Raw genomic sequence first — 25,373 nt, 5'->3', positions numbered from 1 at the left:
ATGTCTTTTTTGAAAACCCCTCGTTTTTGTCTACAAATTCTTAAACCCACGATACGGAATTCAGATGCTGTATAATCAGGTACAAACTTATACATTGTGTTTAACAGGGTGAATAATGACTATTACTTAGGGTTCATTTGCGATTGGCCAAAGAGGAGGTTTACTCCAATTTGATTGGTTGTTGCACGCTTAAGAGGAATGTGAGCTTTCACATACGCGAATGTCTCACTCACGCACACAAACACACCAACATACGTTTATTTTTCATCTGAAGAATCGCCGGAACCAGATTATTTCCAAACGGTTTACAAGTGATGGATGTATAAACAATGCTTTAGTGACGTGTTATCAGAGCGATACAGCAAGTTTTCCTCAAGACTGGAGAGATTCACAGTGATGGATGGACGGATTATTCCTTCAAAAACACCTAAACTGTCCGAGCAATGGTTTGACTTTTACTGGATACACTGGAACACGTCCACTTCGGTAAATATATAAGTTATATCCCTTCCAATGACGATTATTATAAACATAACCAGATATAAAAAAACAACAACAAACGCATGCAACCTCGCACGATCACAACCAGTAACCTACTTCACGAGTGCCGCACCACAGTGACCATCCGAGTTGCGTTTTCTCCTCTCACCCTAACTTGATGGTGCCAGAGAAATGATTTCGGTAGACGTCACTCATCTGCATAGAAATACATCCATCCTACGAGGCTTTTTTGCGCCCTGAAACGCTCTGTGCCCGTGTGATAAAAGGACCTACTAATTGCTGCATATCCGAAACTACAAACATGGAAGGTACAGTTTTCATGTACTGTCATCTTATCTTTTCTCATATATATATATATATATATATATATATATATATATATATATATATATATATATATATATATATATATATATATATATTAATTCACAGACAGGAGACACATCTGGGTTGCAAACTGTGCAAGATGGATGCAGCGCCGCTGTGCGCAAGGATGCACGGCGGAGCGGCAGATCTTTAAATGCGCATCATCCCTACGGATTCGCCTTCATTTATGTCTCAATATCGTTTTTATTTTGCCACCATTGCAGGGGTAGGATGTTACTAGCATCCGCCGTAGTGGTATGGGAATGGCTGAACGAGCACGGTCGCTGGCGGCCCTACAGCCCGGCTGTCTGTCATCACATCGAGGCAGTCATCCGGAGCGACCCGCGGTGTGGTAGTGTTGTCCTCGGCCAAGTGGACTCTCGCCTCTCGCCCTACATCATCGATTTGCATTCCATGCACCAGTTCCGACAAGACACAGGTGAGAAGAGACACACGGTGGATGGAGGGTGTAGCTCGGCCTGAAGTGGTAGTGGAGGCCTTTTTTTAATGGCTTGTACTTATTATTTTCAAGCCATTATGTTTATTCTGCTGCAGACTTCTGCTGCAAAGTGGCCTTGTGCAATTACATAAATGCCACACACCCTTGAATCTAGTCTCCCAAAGGTGATGCATTTAGGATTTAAGTGCACAGATGGGTGTTTTTCTCATTGGTGATGTGAGTCATTCTGTGCACCTCAGCCTCAATAGCTGAAGTGTCCAGTCATAGTCACAGTTGTACTGCAAAGGCTACTGCCATCAGAACTGCTGTGTTTCATGAGAATATGGATGAAGTGGAGAAGTCATCTTTCACATGCCACATTGGAGAAAGATGAGCAGGTTGCAGCAAGACAAAGAAGAGAATTATCAGATGTAGAACTTTTGGCAGAGACCCCAACGTTGCCCTTCTCTCTCTCTCTCTCTCTCTCTCTCTCTCTCTCTCTCTCTCTTTCTGTCTCTCTCTCTCAACACTGGCTAACAAAAGCTTTTGTGCAGTTTGTTTTCCAAACCCAGCCGAGGCTGAAATAGAGGAGGCGGACTGGGTGTCCCAGTCTGAATAAGAACGAGGGAGGTGGAGGTGAATTTCAGGAGTGTGAGATCATAAAGATAATGGGGTTGACATTCTGTATATGGAATTGCACTTTCAGTTTGAAGTCCAAGTTGCTGATATTCAATTAAAAAGTCAAAGTGTGTTTTGTAGTTTTGTCAAAACTACTTTGTGGTCCCACTTCACTTCAAGCCCCACCACCCCAACCTCAGAGAAACCTGTTTTCCAGACAGAGAATTTGATCTTAAAAGGTAAAAAGGCTTTACAGTATGAAGGCCCACTAGAGTTTCTCTGGACACCCTGGGAAAGCAAACACAGCCAGCTTTGGGTTGAGTCAAGGCTGCCAGCCAGCCAATCACAATTCAGAACACCGTGTGCTGTTACCAGGGGCAACCTGTTTGCCCAAATTTTTTAGCAAGCATACAAAGATATGTTGAATTTGTAAGGACTGTAATCCACTTGTCTACAGCAAATAGGAGAGCAGTGATTTACCTCTTCTAGCATCTGAGTCTTGTCATCCTCGTTGTAGACCAAAAGACTGAGTCAAGAAAGAAAGATGCTCAAAGTGCAGTACATTGGAAACTTTAAACAGTCAAAGTCTTGCAGATGCCTAGAATTCTCCACGGACTTGGAGTTTATTCAGGGATGTCACCAGAAGTAGTGTATTCTAACAGATGTCCTGTAATGGTGTATGTATGTTCCTCAGGTACCCTTAGACCGGTACGACGTAGCTTCTACGACCCCACCTCAGCGCCAGGTCAGGGCTGGTTGTGGGAGTGGGAGAACGACGCCGGCAGTTGGACAGCATACGACACGGAGGTTGGCATTGCCATCCAGGCAGCACGGGATCGTCAGCAGCCCTGGCTGGACCTGGCACCGCTGGGTTTCTGCTACCTCATTGACTTCGAAAGCATGACCCAAATCAACGGGCAGACGCAACGCTGCAGGCGCATCCAGCGCCGCTCTGATCTGGCTTATCCTTTGGTTTCTGGGCCCCTGCCCAAATCTCACCATGCCTGGGGACCCACATCCATGCCTGGCCCTGGAGGACTGCTGGGGGTGGATGTATCTGGAGTGGGCATGGGGATCAGGATGGGCAGTGGTGGGACTGGAAATGGGAGTGCGTACCCTAGTGGGGCACTCCCTGCTTCAGCCATCACCTCTCTGGGACAGCCCTGTGCCTGTCAGCAGTGTATGCTGGTACTGAGTGTCAAAGCGGGCACCATGTCCACTATTCAAACTTTGGGCCGGAGACCCCCACAGACCAAGCCCCCTAGTCCTAAAATAAGCAGTCACCCAATCCCAGGAGGGTCCTACTCACTAACCCTCCCTCGGCCTCCAGCCCTGACACGCTCACTCTCCCCTCATAGGACGTCCATAGTTGGGGCAACAGGTGGCCCCAGTATGGGAGGTGCAGGGGGTCTTGGTATCATTGGTGGTAGTGGTATTGGCAGTACTAGTCTTGGCATCGGAGGAGGCTTCACCCACTCCCTTTCTCTTCTCGGCTCAGCCACCGCCGCCCTCTCCATCACTTCCACCCGCCCCCCACCACCACCTCTTCCCCCTCCTCCACCGCCCCCTCCACCACCTTCCACCACACTCTCGTCAGTCGCCACATCTGCCCCTCACCCCTCCACCTCCTCCTCCCTTTCTGCTTCCTGTTCTGCCTCTGCAGCACCCACACCTGGCCCACCTCTCATCTCCACGGCTGCCTCCACTTGTACGCCTTCGCCTTCCGCCCGTGTCCTGGGCCCAGTGTCTTCAACTGGTGCTGCTGCCTGTGCAGCCCCTCTGCCACCCCGGTCCAGCCTAGCAGGGCTGAGCCGACCTGCACTGCAGCGTATCGCCATGGCTCAGTCACGTGCCCTTATTGCCTCTGGGTAAGTAGGCGTCCATTGTACCACTACAGTAGCACCTGGTTTTAGTTTACTAAAAATGTTACCGTTCGGACTAAAGGCAGATGTGAGTTTTCAAATAAAACAAAGGATGTTGTGTTTACTGACAATGAGGAGGTGATGTGAACAAGTTTTTGGAAAGTACCCAATAAAATTGACAAGTCTAATTACTCCTCAACCTACAGAGAAAAAAAAAACTTGTTGAAGAAAAACTTGTTTTAATACAGTGTAAATTAAACAAACCAGATTGAATGTCTTGCAATGAAAATACAAATACAACTTGTTGTTAAGAGTTACCCTTCAGGCCACTGTTATGGAAAGCAGTTTTAGCTAATTGGACTTTCTCTTGTGCATTTTTTCCCCGGCATGTCTAGATAATTAAAGCTGTGCAAATCAAATTTAAAAAACTTTATAAAAGTCACAACAATTAGCCCCCTGCAGTCCCCTTTAGCGCTTTTTAGCCTTTTTTTGTTATGGCAAATTGTAACCCTTTCAATATAATTATAAAATAAAATGTCCAGCAACAGCCTATTTTCAATCAATATCATATGATAACCTGACATTTACAGCACTAAATAGCAGGTAGATCGTCGGCTATTAGTTGCTAGTACCAACAAGCTTGGGAACAGGATGGAGAGTTTAGCATCTTAAAAGGAGATATTTTTCATGGGGGGTTGTACTCAGGAGTAAAAGAAAAAAGCTAATAGTAAACAAAATCTTAGATTTACATTCTTCAGGTGGTCAGAAAGAGGACACAAACTAATAAATATATTAATCAGCACCTGTTTGCTAGCTTTATAAGTTGCTAACATATTAGCAACTTAGCTTTGTCTAGCAGCTGGTGATTGAACCAAACATAATACCTCTTCATGTTCTATTCAGCTTTCTTCGCTAGCTGGATATGCAGTATAGCATCATACCTTAGAAGATATGTCTTTTGAGTCATGTGTTATAGCTCAATTTTAAATTTAGCACTTAATTAATTCAGTAAGAACATCAACAACAGTTATTTATCTGTGTTTCTGTACAGTTGATTTTGTACTATATAAAATATTTTCCCGAGATTGAGTACTCACTCATGGATGTCGTACAGAAACACAGATTTTCTGTAATTTTTAAATATCAAAAATTTATTAGGAAAGCGTTTCTGAAAGATTTTGTGTTTTATTCATGAATTGTGCACAGCGATCATGTCCCTCATCAGAATACTGCATCTAAATCTGAATGAGACCATCTAAAAAGGATATGTAAGAAAAATCATTGTTGACAGGAATTCCCAATTTGTTTGAAACCCTCATTACACATTGTCAACACTCATTAGCATTCATGATCCTTTAATCTTTGCAACCAAGTCCATCAGGCTCACTCATTTCCATGGAAAAACAATAACGAGCATTCATGGTGAACAAGCCGAGCTTTGCAGTGTTTCAGGCATTCGGGACATTTGTCATGCAAACACTTCATGATGGATTTACCTCTCAAATACACACAATTAACATGTAGTTAATGTATGTAAATGATATTTTGTGTACAGTCTACATGCAAACAGTTATGGGTGGAGGAGGGGGGGGCACAAGTGTGTGAGAATTGTGTACCAGAGATGTGTAGCTTGCTTGGCTGACACAAGTTTTAAACATTAAGAGATGACTTGACGCTCAGATGGGGCGGCACGGTGGTGCAGTGGTTAGCGCTGTCGCCTCATAGCAAGAAGGGTTCTTTCTGTGTGGAGTTTGCATGTTCTCGGGTCTGGTGACCCGCCTCTCGCCTGAAGGCTGCTGGGATAGGCTCCACCCCAGCCCCTGCGACCCTTAACAGGATAAGCGTCAGAAAATGGATGGATGGATGGATACATTGATGATATTCTCAAGGATTTTTTGACAAAGCACTGCACTGGACACTGTAGTGTCCAAGAGCCATAGCTAGAGGGCGCTTGTTGGCAAGATGGAAAGAGTCAACCGTACTGACATCTACAGAGGTCCTTGAGTCAAGACCACTTTGGTTCCTCGTGAGTTAATGGAGCGAAAGTTTTATGTTTTTCACCCATCAGCTGAAAAAAAACAAAACAAAAAAACACCATAGAGAGTTGCTCTCTACCCATAGTTTTTTTTTCTAGATGCTTTTCTTTGTTACTCGTTGTAACGATATGACCCATTTTTACACCGCCCCCCTTGTCCAACATTTTTTGCACGATCACAATCTGAGAGAGACAGGAAAAAATTTATCGGGAAAGTTCTTTGGAAAAAGGGTATTTTTGTACAAAATGTATTTTTCATCTACTGGAAAATGCATCTTTTTTCCTAATAGCTTCCAGGTCAGGGGACCATGAGACACAAATAAGTTCCAGATATTTGTACTATGTGTGCATTATTATTAATTGAATTTTGTTGTCATCAATATTTGAGTGAAAAATGCATTTTTTATATACAGCAAAATCAATTGTTAATAATTCATCAATGGCTTCCATATCGTGTGACCTAGGGACTCCAAATCAGCACAAAATATTAGCGCTAGACCTGAAGTACAGAACAATCCACTTCTCATTGAAGTTTACTGCCTCCAATATTTTTAATGAATATTTTAGTCAAAAATGCATTTTTAATTGATTGCTTTTTTCCATATCTTCCATATCATGAGATATAGGGATTCTAGATCTTTAGCAAACATGAGCAATAAACCAGAGATAGAGGGCACACTTCTCTTTTTTGACATTATATTGCCTCTTACATGTTATGTAGATATTTCAGCGCAAGAAAAGTTTTCCGGTAGCACACAAAATGCATTGGTTTTTTTGTATTTTTTTTTCTCGATAGCATCCATGTCATGAAACCTAGGGACTCCTAATCAGCCAAGTTTCAAACATTTGAGATTGTTAAGCAGCATGCAGCTTCATTTGTGTTTGTTTACACCTTGGACAAACACTGAAACATGAATAGTAATGATGAGAATAATTTTCATGGGAGCAAACCAAACATTGCCCCAGTGTAGTAGCCCAGCTAAAAGAAAAACAGCAGTTTAGAAGCAGTTAAGCCTCAGATTAACACCAAATAGCACCGGCTTAATATTATCGCTTCTTAGTGTTTTGTGTCAGGGGAGCCGTACAACGTCACCTTCTTAAAATTATTGCCTTTTATTTTTTTCCTTTTGCTTAAATCAACTCCGTAGGATGTTTTGTCTCCATTTTTTTGTGTGTGAGTTTTATGAAAAACTTGGAAAAAAAAACAAAAACGACTTAGGCGATTACTTTAAGAAGGCGGCGATATGTGAAAGACTTATTCTCTGGACACATCAGGTGAGAGTATTCCTCTTCTGTCCGGCAGATGGTTGCACCTGCTGCTACAGTAAAATCACCAACGTCACAGATCAGGAGCCTGGGATTTGCTCCACTTAGAGCACCTGCTGTCATCAGTTGACTGCTTTATCCCCAAATTCATCAGTAAAACTGATTTAGCTTTCAGATACGGAGAAGATGATGGTAATTGGTGTCAGATTATTAAAATCAGCCATTTTGAAGAAGAAAAATACCAACAAAAAAACCCATTGGTTCAGATAAGGAGGGCTCATCCTAATGGCTCAGATACCAAGCTGTGGACCAGAAGTTATTTGAAACGTTGCGTGTGAGCGGACAAAATGTTTCAAAAGGAGCCTTTTTCTTCTTTATTTGACGTCATTGATAGTTCATTCACATTTAAACATGAATTCACGTTTAAATGTGGTTTAATTTCTTTTTACTGTAACAAAAGCTTTTGTGCGACTAAGGTCGAAGCAAAATTGTTCTCGAAATAGAGCTGTTCACTAAGCTAGCCGTCCGAACGTGTCTCGTATTACCCGTTTCTTCCTCCAGAGGTGACTGTGTAGTATTATTGGATTAAGGATCATTCCGGAGTTTGTCACCTGGTGACAGCTTGTCACTGTAGAAAGATGCAACACTGTACAAGTGACGTTTTCCTATTCCCTTGGAGTCACTTCCTAAATGTCCTCACATGGCGGCCGCGGTGGAATTGGGATGATAACCCCAGCTGTGGTTCATTCCAAAATTTAGCCTCATGAGAGAAGACACTTTTTTCTCTCTTTTAGTCACTTAACGAAATCGACTCGTCCATGGAGAGTTTCACCCCCAGCTAATGCTAAATAGGTTAGCCTTTCCATGCTTCTTGGAATATGGATCTACACTCCAAAATTTCTGGTAATAAGCTGTCCCCTGCTGAAATATGAATTAGTTTGTAGAGATAGGCTTCAAATTCTACCTTTAAGGCATCAACATATAACAACTTAGTTCAATAAAAAATTGTCCTTGCTCTAATTCTCATTTAAATACAAAGCAGCACATATTTATTTTTGGCCACGTTATGAAGTTGAATAAACAACATCATAACCTTCACAGATAACATTTGAACAACAAAAAAAGATGCCTATTTACATCTACAGCAACAACACAAAATCTTTCATTTTTACTCATTAGTAGACCACTAACAAACATATACCTGCTCATTTTTCTTTAATCTTTAGCTTTGATCTCAGCTGACTTTGGGGGCTAAATAGCTCCTCGTCTGTGTTCACCATTTTATCTATACTTCTTGCATCTGTACTTACTGTTACTTCTAGTCTGACTGCTGTTTGTGCTGTATGGGTTGATTGCAATGGGTTTAGTGGGTGCTAATGCTAACAACGCTAAAAAGCTCCATAACATTGAGATCTGGTGGTATTTCTCTATGGGTTCATTATGAGAATTTCAGATAACATTTTTAATCAAATTTTTTTAATATAAAATAAGGTCAGTTAACTTAAATGATTGTAATATTTGAAACTTTAATTTATTTCATATATATATATATATATATATATATATATATATATATATATATAATTTTTTTTCAGCGCAGCATTCACATCTACTAGTCAGTCTAATGGATGCTCTCAAAAATTTTCCCAGAATGTCATCTGAAACATTGTGTAAGGAAAGAAAACAACATTCTTCAGTAGGTGTTCTCTGAGTGAAAAGATACTCTTAGGGGTCTCCAGCGTCACAGATTATCACCATGACGAGAGTAGCCTCTCATTCAAACACCGGTCCCAGTTCGTTCTCCTTTCGCTGCTCGCTGTTGGCTTTGTTTTCTGCGTCACCATCACCACTTAACTGCCACTTCACTTCTGTGCCTGAGGGGAGTAAAGCATTTCTCCAGCTAATCCTTTTGACCGGATTCAAGAAAGGCCTCCATGTCGTTAGATGTAGATGTTGCCATATGCTGCAGCTTGCGAGTTTCCGTCATGCAACCACCCAGATGGAGGCTGTTCTAATGCCACAAGATTAGCCGAGATCCAAGAAACGTGACAAGCTGACACTACTCACCTTGTTTCCCATCCTTTCTCCCGTCCCCCTTGAATCATTGCTTTATTTCATTGATGTTTGTCCTTCACCTTATTCAAGCTCATGTTTGAGCACTCTGTGTATGTGAGTCATGTACGGCAAGCTCACAGGAAGCTGACTTATCTCACGCACTTTGTGTGTTGGTAAACAAACAAATATAGTAACACAGTACAGTATAATCAGATTGTCCAGTACATGGACTAGAAGTGTACAACAATTCCTCACCCCAAGGTTACATTACATCATTTATCAACAAATCGTGTTCACATTTATGCTAGAGACACACAACCAAAAGTAGCTAGTCGGTTTGTGCAGCCAAAATATAGTTCATACCTCAGAGAATGTATACTTCATATACTGATACGTTAACAAATAATTTAGTTGTCATCACTTTTGAATAGTTTTAATATATTGGCTATTTGAATACAGTACTACTGGCTTAAAAAATAATAAAAATGAAATAAAAAAAAAAATCTGTCCCCATTATGGCCACCACTGATATGGAGGTTCATTTGTTTTAGTTTCTCTACTTCTTTGGTTTTTCTCTTTGAATTTTTGTAGGTTATTCATATAATTATATCCCAGCCAGATATTGATCTGAATATGTTCTTAGCATTGTGCGCTGAAGTGGTTAACATTTTTGGCGGGAAGTTTCAATTGGTTCCCAGAATGTTATTTCGAGGGTAATATTCTCTTAAATATTTTAAAATTGTTGTTTTGTATTGGCAAAGGTTTAAGGAACATGATTAAAATGATTAACATCCATAGAATATTCTTTAAATGTTAGGTTAAACCATTTTCATTCACACATCAAAACTTGTGGCTAATCTAAGCTAACGTTATTTGAACATTCCCTCCTAGTTTGGATGCTAATTATTTCCTTTTCATTTGTTTTTTACATTTTTTTCGCCAGCAACAAATTAGCTTACAATGGCTCTCTTGAGGGTCTCTTGTCTCTGCTCTTTCCACTATAATTTTAAGTAGCATCGCCTTTTTGCCTTCAGTGAAAGAACTAGAAAAGAATATTCAGAACTGACACTGCATGTTTTATTAGCCCTGAAACGGAACCCTGCTAGTTCCCTGTTAGCTTTGTTTCATCCAGCTAACCGTACACACAGGACATACATTATATTTTGTGCTCTAGAAGTTTGCAAAATGTCTGCAATTTGGTAAAAAATTTTACATACGGCACCAAAAAATTTAGAGCATTAAGGGTGTAGTTTGTTGGGGTGACCATCAATGAGATAATTACACAACTGGCTTAGTTCTCGGTATGTGTTGTGTTCATTGACATGTACTGAGTGCAGTTGTTTATGTTGATAACGCTGCACGTATGTGTCAGCCTGATGGTGGTAATCCCTCCTGTGACGACTCTCTGGCCTACAGCAAGAGTTAAGTCAACATATGGAAACAGGTGGATTAGCCCTATAAAGAAGGAAGGAGATGTGACACCAGCTCACAAGCGCTGACGGAGCGAGAAAGAGAGGGACCGAGACACACTGCTGTTAGATTAACAAACTAGAGAGAAACAGGAATTACCACTGGAATATCTTGAGCTGGGATCTTTGGCGCTTTCAAGCAGGAGAGATGACAGTTATCAAAAGTGGCAGACCGTAAGTCGACACAAAGGTTTTGTTGCGTGTGTGTGTTTGCAGTTTTCAATTAGCAGTGGCATCGGTTACAGAAGGTTAGACCTTCCTTTTATGTCAAAATTGTCAAAAATATTGTCGGCCGAATTCATCTGATTTGTCTTGTCCTTTTGTGAAAACAATGAGGAACAGGTTAAACTGACTCCCTCCAAGTTGGATGTCGAAATGTTGAATATGCATATTTGCATCCTCTCAGTTTCGACAAACTACTTTTCGCTGTGAAAAAAATCTTTTACAAGCTGACAAAACTCACTAGTTTGGACACACTTCCTAAACTTCACCCCTTCATAGCAAGAAGTCGTACCTGGAATTAATACGACGTGAAGAGCAACATCATGACACAGCAAAAGCTGCTTAACCTGCAGACGTGGTGTGAACTAGATGCTAGCATATGCTGCGACCAGCTGTATGTAATTCCTGTCTATTTACAGGTGACTCATCACCTGAAATCTGGGTGACCGGGCCAGTCTACCTCTAGTGTGTCAGCAGCGTGTAGACTAATGTGTTTTTTTGTTTGTGTGTGTGTGTGTTTCAGGGTGCCGACAGTTCCAGTAAAGAACCTGAATGGATCGAGCCCTGTGCACCCCGCACTGGCAGGTAAAGATACTCACACCCTATTGTTTTCTCATTATATTTTAGTTAATTAAGACCTAAAAAAAAGCATTCTTCAATCAATTATTTCTCCGATGAGCCTTCCAGATTACTTCCAGAAAATACCCAAGTTGGAATCCCTGGTTTCAAACATCCTCTCTCTTCTGTTTTTTTTCCCCCCAGGCATTACAGGGATCCTGATGAGTGCTGCAGGACTTCCAGTCTGCCTGACCCGCCCCCCTAAGCTGGTGCTCCATCCTCCACCTGTCAGCAAAAGCGATATCAAGCCCGTTCCAGGCTTGGGCCACTGCTGCCGCAAGACCACCAAGAAACAAGCCCGCAAAGGTTGGTTTGGTGAAAAGTTTGCCTGCGGTCTTACAAAAAAAAAAAAAAGCACAAAATGTGCTTTCTTTCCAAGGATTGTAAGACTTCTTGTTTTTCTGTCTGATAGGCAAGACCCCCGAGGAGGTGGTGAAGAGGTACCTTCAGAAAGTCCGCAATCCACCAGAGGAAGTGAGTTCTTCTCCAAGTGAAAAATACACTAGTTTTAAGGCGTCTTTACACCTGTGGCCAATCTGGTAGGATTTGTGACTTGGTTCAGTTATTTTTAAAAATCCTAACGAAACTAAATTGGTCACAACATTGGAATGGAATGTTCTCTACGATTATTGGTCAGATGTGTTTGTATTCTCAACCGGTAAATATCGCGACTATATTTTTATGTAAATCTTCGACTTTTTTCTTTTTCTCAAAAGTCGAAACTTTGTTCTACTCCAGTACTTTGATTCCGGTCACGTTCTTTAACATAAATGCGCTGTGCTGAGTTCTTTGCTATTGCGGTAGGAACCAGACCTCTTCAAAAGGTCTCGGTTCAGTTGTTTTAGTGTGCGATCGAGCGCTTTTGCTGTGCCCCATGCAGGCAAATTCCCCAGGTTTGGACTCAACCGAAACCCTAGACAGTGTGAATGCACAATAACTGTAAAAACATCTAAAACTTAAATTGAGCAACTCGACAATGTGTCAATGTATCAATGGAAGTCTAGAAATCGTTCCCTTTTTGGGACTCAAAGAGGAGATTTGGCTAAATAAATACCCCAGACCAAGTACGAGGTCTTAACAGCTTTTGCATTCCATCAAAGGACTGCACCATCTGCATGGAAGCCCTGGCTGGACCATCAGGATACAAAGGCCCCGGCGTAGGTGGCATCTCCCGGGCTGAGTCAGTGGGCCGTCTGGCACAGTGTGGTCACCAGTACCACCTCCAGTGCCTCGTTGCGATGTACAACAATGGCAACAAGGACGGTAGCTTGCAGTGCCCAACCTGTAAGACCATCTACGGAGTCAAGACCGGCAATCAGCCTCCTGGCAAGATGGAGTACCACGTCATCCCACACTCACTGCCTGGCCACCCTGACTGCAAAACCATTCGCATCATTTACAACATCCCTCCTGGCATTCAGGTAAAGCCTGGTCACCAATGTTTACATGACGGGGGTTAACCTGACGCTCGGACATTCTAAAAAAACATTCTTGTTCTTTAGGGACCGGAACACCCAAACCCTGGTAAACCCTTCACTGCCCGTGGATTCCCCAGACACTGCTACCTCCCTGACAGTGAGAAGGGACGAAAGGTATTTGAGAAATCTCCTGTTTATGACTTGGTGTCTCATTTAAATTTGTCAATTTTGCGATAACCTTTTCTTTCTATATTTCAGGTTCTGAGGCTGCTTCTGGTGGCGTGGGACAGACGGCTCATTTTCTCTGTGGGAACGTCCAGCACCACCGGCGAATCCGACACAGTCATTTGGAACGAGGTGCACCACAAGACGGAGTTCGGCTCCAACTTGACGGGCCACGGCTACCCTGACCCCGGCCACTTGGACAACGTTCTTGAAGAACTGAAGGCTCAGGGTATCACTGAGGAGGAGTGTCTACCTAGAGACTGAACACACACACACACACACACACACACACACACACACTCACACACACACACACACATACACACGTAAACATGCTCGAGAGCGAAGGAGTCTGTAAACACACGATCCAAGAAAGTTGGACAGACAAATTGTCAAAAACCTGAAACTTTTGCCACTGGTGATTTGAAAAAAAAAAAAAGAAAAAAAAAGAAAAAAGCAAAACAACTCTAAAATAGTGGAGGTTTTTGACTGCATGAGTCAGTTTCAATACGTGGGAATCCATTTTTTTCTGATGCAGTAACATTGTCAAGTCTGCAGATGTTATTCAGTGAGACATTTGAGACCACTGTGCACATAGAAGTCAGTGTTACGTTGAAAAAAAAAGAAGAAAAACAACCAACTGTCATTTATACTGTGAGACTTCAAAGTCAAGAATGTAACTAAGTGAATTTTGCTGAAAGTGTTTACCACAACTGCTGCTATGGGGACCTGAAAGTTTGTTTATATATATATATATATATATATATATATATATATATATATATATATATATATATATATATATATATATATATAAAGGTCCATAAGCAGATAAATATTTCAAAAGTGTATAACTGGATATCTGAGCATGGATATTTGCTGACCTCTAGTGGTATTTTTCCAGAACTACATTCCTTTCTAGGTTTTTGATTTTTAAATTGTATTGTATATTTTGAAAACTTGCTATATTATATGATATTGTTTCCATTCTGTCACGTTTTTACATTTTAATTTTGCATCTCGTTTTTTTTTCTTTCTCTTTTTTTTTCTTCTTTTCTTAATGTGATCGGTTTAAGGAAGGTTAAAGTATAGATGACCGGAGTTTGCCTGACATTTTAGCTGCCATATACCAGCCCCCCTAACTTTTAAGTATTGCAAGTCATATTCAGTATTTTGTATATTAGGTTCAAAGACATTCCTGTGTTGTTCTACCCTCGGAGCATGGGTGCATTTAATAGCTTTTTATGTCTTCTTTTACTTGCATTAATTGTTGAGGACACTAGAACAAAAGCTACTACGGATTACACTAAAAAGGCGTAAATTCCCCCCTTAAAAAGCTCAGATTGGACCTCCTGCCTGGGCTTGGATTTGCACAGAGCTTTCTACTTAGTACAAGACTAAAAAAAAAAAAAAACAACAACAACAAAACGACATCTCTTATATTTTCAGACACACAACAGCCAAAAAAGCTGCTGTTGTCTCATTTCGTTTTTAACCACAGGCAGATTATCTTTGGCCAAAGTGGCCCAAGTCAGTTGTGGGTGTTCCAAATGAAATGGAGCAGTTTATTATGTGGTGGATCATTGAAGAGATGTATGTGTCGACATACCAATGTAGGCCAACGTTAAAGAGCATTTATACTTTATGATACGTAATGTATGCACTGTACTGTATGTTTGTGTTTTATGTGCACAAATTTGCATTAAACATTTTTTCTAAGGTTCAAAGAGAATTTCAATCGCATCTCACTCACGCAACAAAAGATGCTCATTGTCCGGCTCGTTTAGGAAGGGTTTTGAGCGCAGATGTGAAGGTGAAAACGTTGTGCCGTGCCAATAATTACACTGTGACATCGTTTGTTTCCAGTCTGGATGGTGAAGTACGACAAGATCCGTTCGGAGTCCTTGTAAATACTGGCGACGCTGTCCCCTTTCACACCTAAAACGCCAGAATGTAGCGTATGACTTTGAGAAGGGTTTCACTTGAGGCACAATTTATTGTGTTATATTTTTCATTTGCAAATGGATAAATGTCACTTTTTGCCCTTTTAAAAAAACAACAACAACAAAATAACATTATTAAAAAAAAAAAAAACCCTGACACTTTTGTTCAAAACAATAAAGGTTTTCTTCTTTTTAAAACCTGAAAAACTGAAAAGAAAAAAAATCCAAAGAACGCATTCATTCATTCGAGTCAGTGAAGCTCCCCTCATGAGAAATGTATTTTAAAATGTTTTTGTTTTGTTACTGTACTGTTATAGCATAATTTCGAAGTGTACATAAATATATTCATATTTTTGTTTACTCTGAAGTTTATTTACGTAAATTCCATTTCCCTTCCATCCTTCCGAGATGAAAAAAAGAACCTGTTAACAGTTCCTGGTTATTTTTTTTCACATTTTACCGCTCCCATTACATGATGGCAGCTTCTAATCTAGACATGTGCGGGGCATGACTAGTTTATCTGTAGATTAGTCTGTCTCCTGGATTAGTCGTCTGGATTACCTCTACTTTAATGAATGAGAAAAAAAATGTGCGAAGATAACTAAACGTAACTCAAAAGGGTTGTGCAGGCCATACTGAAAGAAGCAGTGAAACTAAATGAGATAATTGCGCATCAGATTTGTCAGAGATTTAGTAAACAAACAAACAAACAAACAAACAAACAAACACGGGACGTATTTTTACCTCAGAGAAGCTGTCAAGCCATGAATACATTAGATGCGCAAGACAAGAGCGAAAAAACACGCGAGCGCTTTCACGCTAACTTTTATTTGCACATCCATTTCTGTCCTGAGTGACAGATGTGATGGTTCGTGCGAGGCTGATGGTTCGTTGCATGAAAATGCACCGGCTCTGCCTGTCAGGTTGTTGAGTAGCAGATGGGTTAGAGGGTGGAAGTGTGCGTGTGTGTGTGTGTGTGTGTGTGTGTGTGTGTGTGTGTGTGGGGGGGGGGTGTCTAATCTGGCCAAAACTGAGCTAAGCCGGACAGTCAGCAACTTGATGCTGCAACATAAATGAAAAAGGCTGCAAATATGGAGGGAAAAAATAATTTTAAAAAAGCATGCAGGAAATAACAGAAGTGGATAAGTATGAGAGAGGAAAAGGGGGGGGGCAGAGGAGGAAACGCACATATTATTAGGGTGCAGGAAAGGAGGGAGGGGGCAGAGATCCGCCTCTCGCTGGGATACAAAGGGGGGGGTGGGCGATTCAGATGGACTGCTTTCCTGCAGGGGTCCATTGTCTTCTACCAGCAGCTCATTGCAGCACACTGTACTCCACTGCTCCTGCGTTCCATCACCACGTGTTGCCTCTCCTGTTTCTACTTTAAGTGGTTTAGTTTTTTGTTCTTTTTGTTTTCTTTTGTTTTCTTCCCAGTGAAAAGCTTTTTAGATCTCAACTGCAGCCTGGAAACCTTTCCCTCTTTGCGTCCTGCCAGATAAAGCACATTCCCTTCCCTTTCTCAATATGACTTGTCTATTATTAAAAGCTTTTAAATGGAGCAGCATCTTTGGCTGACAACCAGATCTGCCGCCTTGTTGCCAAGGAAACGCAAACCTTGCTCTCCCTTTTTCTTCCCTCTCTGGAGGCTCATATTTCAAAACTGTCAGCAATCTTGTGACTCACACTGCTGCCTTTCAGCTAAAAGCTTTTTGTGCCGCCAGTGGAGCAGAATGGAGGGAAAGAGAGAAGAGAGAGGGGAGTGGTTAAAGGAGAGGGAGGGAAAATAAAGGGCCTCCCTCACCGTTGCCAAGGCAACTTGATGTCATGGTGACATCACACACCACTAAAAGCTTTTAACCGGATTCCTCGCCTGCCTTAGGCCCCATTTTGAGTCCTCTTTCAGCTAGTCAAGGGGAAAGTGCACAGGCAGGACGTCGTGTGCGTGTGTGCGTGCGCGTGTGTGTGTGTGTTTGTGTGTGTGTGCCTTCTTGCATGTATCACTCCCTCACTGCAGATTCAACACAGCTCTTAGCACAGTAAAAGACTTTCAAATTCCACCTCGAAAAAGAGCCCCACTGCTGCAAAACACAGGCCAAGAGAACCATTTCAAAGATGGCATCAGAGGACGGCTTCAGTTACCTTATACCAGGCCACAGTGAGAAACACAGGCGGGCCCCCAACTGGACCGACGGGGAAATGAAGGCCCTCCTGTACGTGTGGGAAGAACATCACAACGAACTGAAAACCAGCAAAAGGAATGCGAAGGTTTACGAGAAGATGTCCCAGAGGTTTTTCCAGCTGACCGGAGAACAGCGCTTCAAGGAGGAGATCAAGATGAAAATCACCAACATGTCTTTCCAGTACAGGCAAGTGCACCAGCTCCATAAAATCAACAACAACAACAACAAAATGACCTTAAATGTCTATTTCTGCTTTTAACAGGCGACTCAAGTCAACAGTGGTGGATAGTGGTGAGACGCCCGACTGGCCCTATTACAAGGCCATTGAGAAGATCCTCTCCAAACCACTGGAGAACGGACGGGTGACCTCGCTGGAGTTTCAGGCCTCCTCTGCAGGTCCTTCTACTTCCTCCCAGGCCACAGACAACCTGGCACCCCAGACGGAGGAGGGCATGATGGGATTCTTGCCTGAATACACAGGCTCCTCAGATGAGCTGGAGATAAAGCAAGAATTGGACTCTTTGAGCTCTGATAGTGAGAACACACAGGGCTCCAGGTAACAGGAGGGGGACATGTGAGAGCCAGAGTGTGTGTGTGCGTGTGCGTGTGTGTGTGTGTGTGTGTGTGTGTGTGTGTGTGTGTAAAACGGGAAGCAAAGTTATTAGCAAAATAATGATTACTGGTGTTGTCACAGTTTTGTTTTCTGTTTAATTTGCATTTGTCACAAGAATAGTATTTAGCAAGTTAGATTAGGACAACTATTCAGGATACAAGTATTACTAGAGTGTAGGATTACTTCACTCAACAAGTATTTTGCCTTTGAAGTGCTCAAAAATAGGTGTCTTTACCTCACAAAGATACTTTTCTCTCGTGTGTAACCTCCAGAATGCAGAAATGGCTAGCTATGTCTATTTAGCTTGAAGCTAGCGATGGCTAACAACAGCTGCAGCGACAAAACAACAACAACACATCTAAACCCCCCAAAAAAACCCATTTATGAATGCTTGGGAGCATTCTTCTGTATAATCAACATCTTTTTTATCCGGTTGTATGTACACTACTCTACAAAAGCTTTGTTTTGAGTTAAAAACAAAAGACCCTGAACGTTTTTGGTTGTTGTTAGCCATTAGCAATTAGCAAAATATACGCGACTAGCTCTTTCCACAATTTGGAGTCACAAAAAAATTGATCCTATTAAGGGTCGTGGTCACCAGCCCATCACAGGACCAACACATAGAGACAGACAACCATTCACACTCACAGTCACACTCACAGTCAATTTAGAGTATCAATCAGCCTCGTCCCCTCTTGATGTCTTTGGACTGTGGGAGGAACCTGGAGTACCAGAGAGAACCCACACAGGAACAGGGAGAACATGGAGACTCACATAGAAAGATCCTGTGCTGGAGCCGGGACTTGAACCCTTAACCTTCTTGCTGTGAGGCCACAGTGCTAACCACTGCACCACCGTGCCGCCTAAAAAAATTGATGCATGAGGGTAAATACATCTTTGTGAGCAAAGATACTTATTTTCAAGAATTTGAAAAGCAAAATGTGCTTTTTTGTGAAATATGTCTTTTTATGATGGTTTGATTTGACATTCCATGCTAGCAAATTAATTTCTTTCCATAATGGGAATTATTTATAAACCACCATTCAGACACGTTACAAATCATACAGTATAGCCTACATGGGCATAGACATTCAAAATAAGACATTAGAACTGCATTAAAAACACATTAAAAACAAAAAGCACGGCCATCGAAATACATCATTAAAAAGACATTAAAAATGCATTTAAAAGACAATAAAAACAAAGAGCAACAACATGGGCAGATATGAAAATTAAGCCATTAAGTAGGCATTAAAATTGCATCGCAAAGACAATAAAAAAAACAGACAAATAAATAATTAAAGATTAGAAAGACGTTACCTATTTAATATATTGTGAAGTCACAGTAAGGAATTAAAACAAAGGAGGAAACTTCAAACTACAACAAACTTCTACAGCTGCCGGAATTGAAATGTGCTTTCAAACTCATCTCCTGTCATATTTGCATTACTGTCATCTGGTATTATTTTGATTATTCAATATTTTCAAGGATTCAAGATGAATGTTTTATGTTTATTGATGCTATTTTTTCCACTTTTTTTCATTCTTTTCTACAGTTCCCGTCCTATCTCATCCAGGAGAAGGCAAGCCAACAAGCAGCTGCTCATGAAGAGGAAGAAACTGCGCGTGATGCAGGCCATGCTGCAGCAGCAGAAAAGGTCCAGCCGAGCCATCGAGGAAACGTGCAGGGAAGTCCGCCGCGCCGTACACCAACAGAACCTCCTCCAGGTCCAGTGTCTGCAACTCCAGGAGCGTATGATGAACCTCCTGGAGAAGATGATCCTGCCCTCCTCTTCCGCTTCAACGTCATGGGGTCAGGGTGGAATGAAAGACCCGGGAAAGCCATGAAGAGACGGACGGAGTTGGAGAAACAAAATATATTTATCTGAGTTTTTCAGTTCAAACTCATAGTTTTGAGCAAAGAGAAGCGCTCTAGAGAAGAGCTCCTGCGGTGTTTTCTGATCATGAATATCATGAATTAAGAGATGTGAGGGCGCGTAAATGTTTTCAGATCTTGACCGATTTGGGGACAACGGACTTCTCTTGTCACTTCATCGCTTTACGTTCACACCTGAACAGAGCAGAGTGGAGAGCAAATGAATCAGGCAACATTCTCTCCTCGCCGCGAAGAAACCTGGTCGAAAGAAGCATCAGATTTCTCAACAAAGCTCTGAAATATGTCCTTTTTTAACGCTCAAGAGCTGAAACATCACCGTGAGTATGACAGAACAGCTGCTGACCTTGATGTTATAATGAAAAGGAAGTGCAGCAACTAGTGTGTGTGTGTGTGTGTGTGTGTGTGTGTGTGTGTGTGTAAAGGTCCGTTTCCTGCATTCAGCTGACAGAACTGTTCAAGGTGATTTATAAAATCCAGTAAATGTAAATTGTGATCGTGCATTGCAAACGGCACGATCACAAGTAGCTCCACCATTAGCTGTGTTTAGTCAGGGGTGGCATGTTTTTAGGATTCAAACAAAAACAGGTGAGAATGCTTGTTCTTCTCTGCAGTTCTGCTGAAATAAATACGTTTTTGCCATCATTTCCTCGTGTTTCGTCGTAATTTCAGCCTTTCTGCCTCAACAAGGGCAGTTATTCAAGAGCGAAATACACAGAAGGGAAGGAATGGTGAGGTAAGGTATTTGCCTTTCAGCCTATTTTAAGAGGATTTGGAGAAATTATAGGGATTAAGTTGGTTCCATTAGCTTCATGAAAGTTTTTTTTTCTTCCAAAAAAAACTTGATTTAAAATCCGAGTCTGGCATTTACAAAAATTATCCAGAGACTATGATGTAAAATACGCATATTCTGGAATGAGCATAGAGTAATTAGACACATCAAACTGAAGCTAAACTAAACAAAATAGACCCTGAAGTCTTTCTTTTTATGCGTTTTAGAGTTTTTCATAAATGTTTTTAATGCATTTATTAACACTAAATAGAGTTGTTTTGCATTAATATATCTGCTGGAGTGTTTGGAAATTATAATCAAACTGAAAAATCCCTGTAACTCCAGATTGAGCCTTATGAGAGTTCACTACAATTCTGTTCCAGTGAACATATTTGTATTCACAGCAATAATATTAGAGCTTGTTACGGTCAATGATAGTCACGTGATTTTCCTTTCTTTAAATGTGTAGTAAAAAATCATGTGACCAAAGTGCGTGTAGCCGTTGAAGCACTTTGCCCAGGGAGCTATTGTTTACAGACCAACGGCAGGGGACAGAGGCGCACTGTTGCGGAGGAGACCGGATCACCACCACCACCACCTAAAAGCGTGCAAACCGATAAGTGTTGATAGCTGAACTACACGGGTAAGACTTTTAATTTGGAGTCTTTTTTAAAACTAAAATAAAAGAAGTAATTTGAACCTGAAAATATTTACAATACTCGTTTTCAAACTTGTGCCGTTTTTATTCTAATGCCATCCCATCAACCCTATGGTAATTTCAAAACTCACCCAGACTTTTTTTTTTTTTTTTTTTTTAAATTAGGTTTATTTTAACGCAATACCGTGAACTGTCATAAATGTCAGCCTATAGTATCACTCCGCTCGTTTGAATGTCGAGCACCGTGATTGGCTAGACGGCGACGTCACGTGACCCGAGGACGTTACGCTGTCATGGTTACGATGAAAGACGCTTTGTGTGTGAATGGAAGGAGGCGGTAGTAGTTGTATTCGCTCGTGTTTCCATATGGAGTACTGAATCACGACGCGGTTTAGTTTGCGAATAAAGTGGACTTTTAAGACGAAAATGTGAACTTTTTTTTAACGTTATCGGCGTGAATGTAAAACGGCGCGGGGCGCGTCTGCGGAAGCTTTCTGCGCTGGAAAAGGTAATTTCGAAAGTTAAGCTAGTTGTTAAACATTCAGATTGTAGTTGGGGCAAAGTAAGCTCATGTACGTAACACGTAGAACATGTTCGCTTTAAGTTTAGCTTAGAATTAAAGTTCACGCCTGTTTTTGTGACGGCTTTTTACATTTTTTTTAACTGAATAGCCGTGTAAAGCGGCTCACCGAAACCTGGTTGTCATTATACTGCTGTTGATGAGAAGGGGGCCAGCTGGCAGTCTTACTTGGGGAGTGGGTGGAGGGTGGATAGGACATAAATGCCCTCTGTGTCTTATCTCTGACAGATAATTGCTAACTAAGATGGATTGTAGTATTTAACTTAGTCATTCAGTATTCACAGCAAAAGTTGTGCTACGAATTAGGTCAATATTTGTTCATTTTTAGATGAGTCTAAAGCATATTTTTTTAACATATTTTAGCATACTTTAGTATATATTTTAAAAGTGATTGGTTCTTATGTATTTTCTTATAAGCAAATGTATATCATTAACTATTTTGTGAGCCTGTTTAGGAAGTAATCTAAAGAAGTGTTGATTATTAGCTTTAAAATGAATTCCTAATAAATAGGCTATAAATTAAACAGTTTTGCAGTATTTAGTCAATTAATCGATTAGTTCAATCAAAATCAATTACATGTTTGATGTTTTACTGTTGAAGTTTGTTTTCTAGCAAAAATGCTAGAAATCTTCTGGCAATACTGTTTTAAATAATCTCGAGAGTCTATCCATGTTTGTAGTATTTTCAGTGGATATTTTGTAAACACTGAAGTCATAGCTGAAAGCATTTTACAATAAATGGATAATGAAGTTCTATAATCAAAATTGTTTTTTCAGAAGTGCTGATGAATTGTCTATGCGGTGTGTTTTACTACAGTGAAACTCCTTTTCTAATGGCGCTCTTCTCTCTTCTTTGTGTAACTGTAGAATGACAACAACACAATAGTGTTGGCAACCTGTAAGTCTTTCACAACAAAGATGAGGATACAAGGACAGCCCGAGGGCGCGAGGAGGCGCCTGGATTTAAACACAACCAGTGAGCTCAGGGCGGTGGAGGTCATCCGTGGTCGTACGGGATATGGTTTTACGATCTCAGGACAGCGGCCATGTTTGTTGAGTGGCATCCTTGAGGGCAGTCCTGCTGACCTGGTGGGTCTCAAACAAGGGGACTGCATTATGGCCATCAATGGAGCAGATGTGTCCACTGCTTTGCATGAGACTGTGGTGCAAATGATTGGCAGCTGCGTTGGACCTTTGCGGCTGGTGGTTCGTGCTGAAAGCCGCATCATAGGAAACCCCATTCTTAGTGATGAGAAATTTGGAATAAGCCAGAAAAAGTGTCATCCCCAAAAGGCGGGTGTTCTCCGCACTATCTCAGATGATTCAAGTAATTCTTCCTTTAACTCAAATCGTGCGGTCACTACAAAACAGAGACCACTGTCCGAACCGGATATTTCACAGTGGTCAAAACAGTGGAGCGCTGTACCTGAGTTGTCAAAGGGTGACGTGGACTCAGTTTTTGCAGACGAAGCCAATCCAGAGTGGAATATGTTAAACATGACCTTGGTGGTGGGCTACCTGAGCTCCACAGAGCTGATTTTAAATACTACAGGGTTAGAGGAAGACTGTTTGAAAGCCATTCGAGAGCGAATACGTCAGCTGGGCACAGAGCAGGATACCCATACTCTAGTGATGATGAAGATCATGTTTGACTGCATACGACTTTGTGATGACATGGGAGCTGTTCTGGCAGCTTTCCCCATTGAGAACCTGGTTTTAGGGGCAGTTTGTGCAGAGGACCCACGTTTTTTTTGCCTGGTCACCACAGCACATATAATCAATGGCCGTGTTCCAGAGGATGGTCCTCTGAGAGCTTCCTGCCATGTTTTCTTCATTGACCCAGAACTGGGAAACCATGACGACCACATAGGGATTGCAGGCCGCTTTGGCTTTGACTGCAGTCCAGATCCAGATGCCTTAGGCTGTCTTGAGTTCCCTCAGACTCCGCCAGATGTGCTTCATTTCGTCACAGTTCTTTACAGTGACATGGGGGATGCTGTGGAGAGGCTTCGAGTCAAACTGGACATGGAGGCTCAGCAGCAAGCCAAGGAAAACGGCAGCTCTGGCAAACAAGGCAGCGCCAGCAGTAATGGAGACAGTGGAATTGGCAATGGCTCCCCCCCTGAAGAGAGAGCGGACAGGGATTTCCCTTCTGCAATCCGAAACCACACTGGGGCCCTCCTCCCCAGCTGTCCCTGGGATTATCCATCATCTGAAGACTTTACCCCAATAAACCTCTCCAAGAATGACCAAAAACTTAATCCAGAGAACAGTACCGGTACACATTCCCTTTCTGAGTCTTTACCTGGCCCTGATTCTCTAACTAGCTTTTATGGAGGTCCCCCACCCCGGCTCAAGTTCCACTTTAAACCCCCACCACCTCCTCCTTTGCCCTTGGGTAAAAAAACAAACTTCTTTGGGGAGCCTCTCAGGAATAGCCAACGGTGGTTCTCAAAACCAAAATGGTCCAAATCTGTCAGCGGTGATCCAGAGCCTCAGCTGACGTCCAACAACAACAACAACTGGTTACCCAGTGTTAGCCTCAGCACCAGCACCAAGAACCTACCTCCCCCTATGAGCCAAATACCCTCAGACAGGTACCGGTCCGCTGAGGTCATGATGATGCCTCCCAAAGAGGAGTGGACCAAAAGATTTCTTGAGCAGAGAGAGAGACAGCGGAAGGATGCTAGCACCAAAAATGTGAGTATGACACTTCTGACGTTTTACGTCCTGCATTTTTCTAACGTGCTAATTTGAGACATGTTGATCTGATTTGTTAGGTTGCACAGCTTTGCTCCCTTTTTTTGCTTTTGACCCCTTTAACTTTAAGTCCTTTCTTTCCATTGCATATGGACCGTTTTGTCCTAAGAGGGATTTTTGTCTTTAGAGGCTTGAGATTATCCACTGATCCCCAAAAATTAAGGCAAAAGCGCAAGCAAAGTCAACAATAACAATAACCACACTATAGTCTCGGTTTTAGTCTCTCAATCAATCCTGATCCCAGCCATTTCAAGTCAGACACCATTCCCAATCTGTTACTTGTATTTTCCTTGATAATACGGTTGCCAGAACCATTTCAAGTACACTGCAATTATTGAAAGAGTTGGTATGTAAAGCCAAGGACTCCCAAGAACTTATTATGCACTTAAATATAAAATTTCAGTTAACGTGTTGTATTATTTTTTATTTCACTGATAAAACACTATGCACTCTGTAGTAGGCGATACCCTACGTTTTTTTAATGTCAAACTTGGTCATTCTAGTTACACTTAATATTTATATTTAGGTAAATTAAGTGTTCCGTCTTGTATACAGTACAGTGCCTCTCACTTCAAATACAGTATTGTGCCTATTATATTGTATTTTTTTTTTGTAGTGTGTACCGTGTGTTGTGTAATGTTTTCAAAGCCCGTAAATGGAAATTAGCTATCTGCTAAATCTGGTGCTCCCAACTTTTTATTTCCAACTAATATTTGATGCACGAGTGCACACTGTCCTTTTGTAAATAAACTAACTCTGCATGAAGAAAAATTTGCCTGCAGCCGTTCTACAAAGTCGTTTTTGTGCATGCGCGATTTTAGTGTCAAACAAAACAGATGTTAAACAGTAAAAAGACTCAAATTCTGCATTTCTTTTGGT

At 41.6% G+C, this 25,373-nt stretch overlaps 3 protein-coding genes across 5 annotated transcripts in view; all 3 read left to right on the top strand.

Moving 5' to 3' along the window:
• Positions 1–156: 156 nt before the first annotated feature.
• dtx4a (deltex 4, E3 ubiquitin ligase a) lies at positions 157–13,559 on the top strand. Of its 2 annotated transcripts, none has more exons than XM_086197602.1 (9): positions 157–486; positions 1,092–1,306; positions 2,619–3,792; positions 11,357–11,418; positions 11,596–11,757; positions 11,864–11,925; positions 12,552–12,872; positions 12,954–13,043; positions 13,128–13,559. In XM_086197602.1, the coding sequence occupies exons 1-9, from the start codon at positions 401–403 to the stop codon at positions 13,356–13,358; spliced, it is 2,403 nt and encodes an 800-aa protein (XP_086053728.1). In that variant the 5' UTR covers positions 157–400; the 3' UTR covers positions 13,359–13,559. The 2 variants fall into 2 exon arrangements, with proteins under 2 accessions (XP_086053728.1, XP_086053729.1); XM_086197603.1 differs by lacking the exon at positions 157–486 and adding an exon at positions 493–809.
• Positions 13,560–16,218: 2,659 nt separating this feature from the next.
• Positions 16,219–20,311, top strand: msantd1 (Myb/SANT-like DNA-binding domain containing 1). Its single transcript, XM_086197304.1, has 3 exons — positions 16,219–17,403; positions 17,480–17,773; positions 19,387–20,311. The coding sequence occupies exons 1-3, from the start codon at positions 17,150–17,152 to the stop codon at positions 19,676–19,678; spliced, it is 840 nt and encodes a 279-aa protein (XP_086053430.1). The 5' UTR covers positions 16,219–17,149; the 3' UTR covers positions 19,679–20,311.
• A 724-nt stretch (positions 20,312–21,035) lies between these two features.
• rgs12a (regulator of G protein signaling 12a) overlaps positions 21,036–25,373 on the top strand; it is a 46,027-nt gene continuing 41,689 nt past the window's right edge. The window contains exons 1-2 of one of the 2 annotated variants that reach the window (XM_086196999.1): positions 21,036–21,139; positions 22,602–24,434. In XM_086196999.1, coding sequence (XP_086053125.1) covers positions 22,653–24,434 — 1,782 coding nt within the window. In that variant the 5' untranslated portion in view covers positions 21,036–21,139; positions 22,602–22,652. Of the gene's footprint in view, positions 21,140–21,485; positions 21,663–22,601; positions 24,435–25,373 lie in introns of those variants that run through there. The other variant, XM_086196998.1, reaches the window with a different exon arrangement.

This window comes from Aulostomus chinensis, chromosome 24, assembly GCF_037954235.1.
Source record: "Aulostomus chinensis isolate RoL2024-O1b breed Wild chromosome 24, RoL_Achi_v1.0, whole genome shotgun sequence".
In the NCBI taxonomy this organism is placed as follows: Eukaryota; Metazoa; Chordata; class Actinopteri; order Syngnathiformes; family Aulostomidae; genus Aulostomus; species Aulostomus chinensis.
The sequence above is the reverse complement of the archived record's forward strand: the minus strand, read 5'-3'. Positions and strand labels throughout refer to the sequence as shown.

Bases quoted from the DNA above. Each gene is read 5' to 3' on its own strand.
- dtx4a (XM_086197602.1), top strand. From the start codon at position 401: ATGGACGGATTATTCCTTCAAAAACACCTAAACTGTCCGAGCAATGGT. The intron at 1,307-2,618 runs GTGAGAAGAGAC...TATGTTCCTCAG, and splicing joins CCAGTTCCGACAAGACACAG to GTACCCTTAGACCGGTACGA. The intron at 11,419-11,595 runs GTAAAGATACTC...TTTTCCCCCCAG, and splicing joins TGTGCACCCCGCACTGGCAG to GCATTACAGGGATCCTGATG.
- msantd1 (XM_086197304.1), top strand. From the start codon at position 17,150: ATGGCATCAGAGGACGGCTTCAGTTACCTTATACCAGGCCACAGTGAG. The intron at 17,404-17,479 runs GCAAGTGCACCA...TGCTTTTAACAG, and splicing joins AACATGTCTTTCCAGTACAG to GCGACTCAAGTCAACAGTGG. The intron at 17,774-19,386 runs GTAACAGGAGGG...TCTTTTCTACAG, and splicing joins GAGAACACACAGGGCTCCAG to TTCCCGTCCTATCTCATCCA.